The following is a 7,044-nucleotide window of genomic DNA, read 5'->3' as shown; positions in this document are numbered from 1 at the left end:
TAAAAATTGCGTCAACGTAAAAAAACCCGACCCGACCAGAAATTTATCATGGGTAGGGCCGGGTTTGGGAATCATGGGTTTTCTGGAAAAAAACCCGACCCGACCCGACCCTACCCGAGATATTTCTCGGGTAGTGTTGGGTTCTTCAAAACCCGACCCGAGTTGCAGCCCTAATCCTACTGCTAGACCAGGAATCGACATTGTTCCTTTGTTGACAATTTAGGATGTGTTCGGCAAGGCTTCCCATTCTAGCCTAATAAAACAGGCGAGAAACGGATTGATGAGAATCTTTGGAAACGACTATTAATTAGTCGCTCTAAAGAATCCTCATTTTCAGCCTAAAAAGAAGACAAATATTTAGAAACGGACTCTTGCGGGTCAGTTAGCCAAACAAGATTTTCTTAGATCTCATCGCTTTTCTCATTCTCCACACCTAAAAACGGGGAGAATCCTGTAACTGAATGGTTGCCGAAGACGCCCTTACAATCTCTTATTTCTAATACTTAATAAAGAAAAAATAGAAAAAACCAAGGATATAAGATATAAGAGAGTACCTTTGTAAAAATGTTCTTCAAAGTACATATACTTTACGATACTATATGTATGTACAGCCATCATCGTAGGAGAAGGAAGAGAAAAAAGAAAATAGAAAAGAAAATAGGTATCAAAATTCACAGATCCTAATCGCATTTGATACCACTAGCATTCTAATAGGATTGGAGGGTGTGTATATAGTATGTTTCTAACCAAAAGAGTGTTAGACCATCAACTCATCTCTCTCAAATGACAAGTGTAAGACTGTTCATATCTCTCTTCCAACTTTCTCTCTTGGTGTTAGATGATAAAAAAACAAATAAAATTGAAGGGGTGGTGAGATTACAAGAAAATTTGCGTGATAATACTTAATATGCTCTAATATTTGATATAAAAAGTTGCCACCCATAGTATAAAATATAAGAGCCCCAACTATACTGCACTCAATAACAAAAATTATGATTACACAAGTACTAGTAACAAGATACTTTGCCCGTCTCTTTTTCAGTTTATTTAATCGTTATCCTTCATTTCCTTAGCAAGGAGGCCAGTAGCCATCAAGGTCCACACAAGGTTCCATGTTTTGAAACCTAATATTTCCTGTGTGATTCATGTCTGAACAAAACCCATTGTTTGTTCCCATGACACCTGTGAACATGGATGATGGCAAATCCGCGGTGATCGACGGCTGATTCAAGGCGATCGGTGGAGCCCGTAGAACAGGCGGTCCAGATGCTCCGAGATTTAAGTTCAAGCCTGATACTGTGAAGCTCCCAGGGAAATTTAAATGGGGTTGCACCAGTGGGTTCATGGTGGGTGTGCCCCTTAGGGCCCTATTCAATTCTGCCAAGTCAGCATTGCTGATGTAGTTCCGTCCAATGCTAAATTGACATGTGGCCGCCTGCATCATGGATGGCATGAGATTCGGGGCCGCGTCGATATTATACGGATTTGCCCTTGATTGGGTTGTGGGGTACTTTTTCGCACCGGAGCTCTTCTGGAAGACGCGGCAAATCACCCATTCATCCTGTTAAATCCGAAGTTGAAAGCCTAGTAATTAAATTAATTGGAAAGTAATTTTAAATTTATTGATGATTATTCGAATAATTTGAAACATTGTATTCTCTTAAAAATACAGAAATGTCTATTATAAAAATAACTAAATTATTTAAAATGTAGACAATAATCGATTATAATATGCAACGTACAATGCATGCCAGCAATTATTTATATACATATGTATTTGTGTATTTTAAATTTACATACAAAAATAGCAAAAAATAATAATTTAATACAAAAATAGCAAAAAAATAGTAATTTACATACAAAAATAGCAAAAACAAATAATAAATTTTCCTTAATTTTTCTACTCATGTCCAACCAAGAAAAATGTCGGAAAACCCTACGCATTAAGTCCCTATTTGGACTGCAAGAAAAAAAAATTCTTACGGAATTTTTTATAAAATATTTTTTTTTTGCAATTTACAGAGAAATGATATAGTTATAACTTATTTAGAGAGATATTGTTATAATTGAAGGCTTACTGTATAAAAATTGAACTGCCGTGGTTTAAATTACATTTTTCACGAGTAAACAAGCAATGGAAAATCGAGTAATTCTAAAAAAGTTCTTTTACATACTTTCCTAGCTGGAAAATTCCTGCAATCCAAACCGGGCCCAATCAAAAGATTGTGTGCACGTGCGCGTGTGTGTGTCAGTGCGCAACATACATGCACATACTGATTGATATTGTTGTGTAATTTTAATAGGGTTTTTTTCCTATGAACCCCGAATTTGGAAAGTCTTTTATGATTAGGCATAAAAATTAGGAAATGGCCTAAAAGTTTTAGAGCGTCTATGGATATATCAAAAAATAATTTTTCATATAATCTCATAATTAATTAAATGATTTTAAAGTTAAATATGATTGTTTGTATATGATGGGTATAATAGCTTTCGAAATAGTTAATGGATTCCAAAGAGGCCTTATTGTCTCATTTGTAAATAAGATTAAGCTAAAATAATCTTATTTTCAAATAAGAATCTATTTTATCAAATAATAATTTGCATAAAGCTTATAAGCAAATGGTTTTAAAATTAATATGATTATTTGCAAATATATGATAGCTTTATAATGATATAATTGTTGGTTTCCAAAGAGGCCTTATTGTCTCATTTACAATATTTGCAAGTAGGATTAAACTAAATAATCTTATTTTCAAATAAGAACCAATTTTGGTGGCATTCAACATGGCCAATAGCTTCTTCTTTTTTTTTTTGAAATATTTCGAAAGATTCCTAAATAGTACACCAACATTTTGTCGAAGAAAGTGCTCTTTAGCCAACATTAAAATCATGATTCATTTGCCTAATTTGCTTTTAGGGCACATTTGGCTACCATGAATTGTTTTTCATGATAAATCAATGTCTCCAAGTGGAGATGAGGGTGAAGTGCCTAAAAATCAGGAAACAGTGTCTCCAAGTGGTAGAAGTGGCTAAAAATCCGAAAACAAGAACTTTACTCAAAATCCGATCGATTGTTTCCTGATTTTTTGCCACTTCTCTTCAGCATATACAGTAGTTTCCTATTTTTTGTTTCCTGAATTTTAGCCACTTCACCCTCATCTCCACTTGAAGACAACAATTTATAATGGAAAACAATTCATGGTAACCAAACGTGCCCGTAGTCTTAACCCTGTTCGTTTTGGACTTTGAAAATTGATTTTGAGTCCAAAATTGATTATTGGCCTCAAAATTGAAGCCAATTTTGATATAAAAATTATACAAATTCTATTATCATCCCCTTACTGGCTTTTTTTTTCTAAATAAGTGGTAAGAAGTACATAGAGCATAGCATATCGGCAAGTTAAGTAACTATTTGAAGAATTTATCTCAAATATATAGATACTTAGGGCATGCCGAGTGACCTTGAAAAAAAATTTCTAAAATTTTTTCTTTGAAAAATGGCTTTCAAATAGTATTAATAATTATTTTAAAATTTTCTAATTAATATTAATAATTATTAATAGTTTCTCGTTACTCATGTCAGCATTCTCACTTCTGATATTTCCAAGTGTTGCCACCAAAAACCTCCCCCCCCCCCCCCTCTCTCAATAAAAATTATTGGAAAAAATAAAGATACACCCCCTCAACTTTCTAACATTTTCAATGATAACCCTGATTTTTGAATCATCAACGACACCCCCTTTGTTTTCAATAATGCTTGTTATGTGACAGGGTGGATGGGAACGAAGAAATTGTCATAGGATGTTTTTGATGAATTTTGAACTATAGGGTGAAGGTCAGGGGGTCTACTTCATGGACGGTGAAAAGTCAAGGGGTGTCGCTAACTTTGAAAAATCAGGGTTATCGTTGAAAATGTCAGAAAGTTGAGGGGGTGTATCTGTATTTTCCCCAAAATTATTTCAGTTAAGACTTTCCAAGATTTTTTGCCCGAAAAGTTTTAGCTGAAATTATTTTTATCAATAAAAAACTATAACGAACGTCAGAAAATTATTTCGAAGGAAAATATTTTCAAGAATGTCAAACTGTTTAAGTATAGCTAATTAATATTGAAGTATAAATGATTAAATAACACCAACTCTAACAGCTTAAGCTTTTGGAGTAATTGGTTATTTCACATGGTATTAGAGCTATTGCCTCATGACAGGTCATAGGTTCTGAACCCAACAACTTCATAATAAAAAAATTAATGTATACAGTCAAACCTAAAAGAGGGGCCACATGTGAAAGAGGGCCTACACGTGAGGGGGGGTATTGAAGTATAAATAATTAAATAACACTAACTCTAACAGCTTAAGCTTCTGGAGTAATTGGTTGTTTCACAATCAATGTTGGTATCTTAATCTAGGATTAATTGTTCACCTGCATCAGTTGGTATTTTAATCTAGGATTAATTATTTACCTTGGCAGTTTTGAATGTGGCTTTGGATTGTAGGCGGTATTCATGCATGACCCAGTTGGTTTTCTCTCCTCTAGGAGCTCTCCCTCTGTAAAAGACTAGTGTCTTCTTCATTCCGACCAATTCCGAGGTGATGCTGTTGAAAATCTCCTTGTCTTTTCCCGTTGTCTTCCAATAACCGGCGTTTGTCGCCCGGTTCGTTCGGACGCCTGTCGGGTATTTTCGATCTCTAAGGTTGAAGAAATACCACTCCTTTTCTCCCATTTTTGCTTTGCCTGTATCAAATAGAGGTTAATGAATGAATGACTGGTATGATAAGGAGTTTGTTACATATCATATGTATAATTGAGAGACTCAACATTTACTTAAGTCCGTCTAATATCATATGCATTATGGATATACTAACAAACTCAATATCAATGTTGAAGATATCAACAAAAGAAATTTTAAATTTGGGGTTTGGGAGAAATTTGAGAAAACAGTTGTTAAAAAAAAGGCAGGTTTGATAATGTGAATGTGTTTTCTATTTTGTACAATTAATGTTATTTCTATTTATTTCTCTGATCCTTTTTCCTTTGGTAAGTCACAAAATAAAGCTTTGTCTCCATGAACTATGTGTTAATCATAGTTTCAAAATTCCCTTGTGTCATTGTTAGGTCGCCCGAGTCGACACTTTTACCTTGGCCGTGTTCTAGTATGCATTTGGCCCTACAAAGTCAATCAAAACTCCTTGGACACTGCTGAGATATAACCGCATCAGCCAGGTACTCGGCTATATATGTCAACCGAATTATCCATTGCGCCGCTCCAAGTCGACTAGGATCTGCTTTGGACATGTTTTATCTAACATCCTTGTTTTGAAACACTAGTTTTAATGTAGAAAGATCACATGCAAGTCCCTTCAAAATGCTCTAAAAATCCAAAACCCTTATTAATGTATTTTTATGTTGGGATATAGTCACAAACTCTTTCTACCTAAGCCACCCTCTTTCTCTCATCTACTATATCAAAGATACATAAAACCTATATCCGAAATTCTCTCGAGTAACAAACATAAATATCTGTCAATCTGATAATAAACCCTTATCTAGCCAATGATACAACACTCCTAATTTTCGAAAAATTTTCTTAAACAAGAGAAGCCAAACTAATCACAACAGCTAATTTTTCATTCATGCTTTAGTTTTAATAGTGTTCTAGACAACATGAAATAGCTTGCTTATGCACAAAATTGAAAAACATACCGAAGTCAGTAAAGCTTTTCAAAGTTAAATTACACATTTTTGTGGTACAAACTAGTGTTAAACATATTTAGCTAAATTTAATTTGTCTCTCACTATGAAAAAATCTAAATGGTTTCTTAGGCCAATATTATTATTTACTAGTTTAAGAACAAAAAAACAGCTGATAACTTCCTCTACATGTTCTACACTAAACAAAATAAAACCAATTGTCGAGAATCATACCCGGGAGATCCCACGGTTCACATTTGTTGAGATCGACGACTGTGATTGCACGTCCCGTGAAATTTGCATCAGCGATCTTGTGTGTCAGATAGTAAGTGATGAGTTCTTCGTCAGTGGGATGAAACCGAAACCCTGGAGGCAGTGTCTCCTCCTTATCCCCTCCAACCATATTTTCTTCTCCTTAATTTTTCCCTCAATCCTTCTCAACTAGCGACCCTATTGAGACACTGAAACTAGATATAGATTACTAAGAACACCCTATACCTCAACTACATATATGAACGTCAATCTCTAAGAAAAAAAAACCCATCATTAATCTCTGCATCTTTTTCTACCTATTTGAAATTTTATCTTATAGCCAAACGCGTCTGGCTACGAAAATAATCATTTGGATGAAAACCCAACAAGAGAATTAAATCCAAAGGTCACTAAGATTACTCAGAATCATATTAGTCTATATTTCCTATAAGATAACCATTAACCAATCTTTAAGAAAATAACCCATCAATAATTTCTTGAGCTTCTTCTAGGTGTTTGAGATTTACCATTCAGCTAAACAAGAACCTGAACTACGAAAAGCGTAATTAGGACGAAAACCCAACATGAGAATCAACTCAGAAGCTCACTAAGATTACACAAAATCATATTAGTCTATGCTTCCTAAAGATCAATTCGATATAGACTGGGACAAAATCTTACTAGATGATTTTATCCACATATTACAAAGCTATAAACATGAAAAAAGCTCCCGAGATTATCTGATGGGGGTGTAGCTCGGGTCGGTTTCTGGTCTGAGTTCGGAGGATGGTGTTTGATTGGATGTGGATTTTTTTAGTCTGTTTTTGAATTGAGCTTTCTTCTTAGTAAGCCAAGACAATTGAGATTTTAAGCTCTTGGAGGGGATAGTGTGTTTGTGAAGCTCTTACCAACTAAGTGTCGTCACACACAAGGTGTTTTGGTCATTGTCTTAAAAGCAATTAAGAAAAGGACAGGGTTAGTTATAGAATAACCCTTCATGTTAGTATGATTTACTATGATGCGCCCTTTATTGGCATGGGATGCCAACTTAGTTATTACTTTGTCATCTTTATAGTGATGAGCACAAAATTATTATGTCTAATT

General features: G+C 34.5%; 1 protein-coding gene across 1 annotated transcript; it reads right to left on the bottom strand.

Annotated features, from left to right (window-relative positions):
- Positions 1-887: 887 nt before the first annotated feature.
- Positions 888-6,798, bottom strand: LOC143856360 (NAC domain-containing protein 92-like). The gene is made up of 3 exons (XM_077366553.1): positions 5,923-6,798; positions 4,460-4,731; positions 888-1,561 (listed from the first exon to the last, which is right to left on the bottom strand). Exons 1-3 carry the CDS (start codon positions 6,089-6,091, stop codon positions 1,070-1,072), a joined length of 933 nt encoding a protein of 310 aa, XP_077222668.1. The 5' UTR covers positions 6,092-6,798; the 3' UTR covers positions 888-1,069.
- Positions 6,799-7,044: the final 246 nt, after the last annotated feature.

This window comes from Tasmannia lanceolata, unplaced genomic scaffold, assembly GCF_043159265.1.
Source record: "Tasmannia lanceolata isolate RefF3 unplaced genomic scaffold, GAP_Taslan_0.1 ptg000023l, whole genome shotgun sequence".
NCBI classification, from domain to species: Eukaryota; Viridiplantae; Streptophyta; class Magnoliopsida; order Canellales; family Winteraceae; genus Tasmannia; species Tasmannia lanceolata.
This window is presented reverse-complemented; position numbering and strand designations above follow the sequence as displayed.

What these genes read in the sequence shown, in the direction of transcription:
- LOC143856360 (XM_077366553.1), bottom strand. Translation starts at nt 6,091, where the DNA reads ATGGTTGGAGGGGATAAGGAGGAGACACTGCCTCCAGGGTTTCGGTTT. An exon ending in TGAACCGTGGGATCTCCCGG is followed by an intron (nt 4,732 to 5,922) that starts GTATGATTCTCG and finishes TATTTGATACAG; the next exon opens with GCAAAGCAAAAATGGGAGAA. An exon ending in CCACATTCAAAACTGCCAAG is followed by an intron (nt 1,562 to 4,459) that starts GTAAATAATTAA and finishes CGGATTTAACAG; the next exon opens with GATGAATGGGTGATTTGCCG.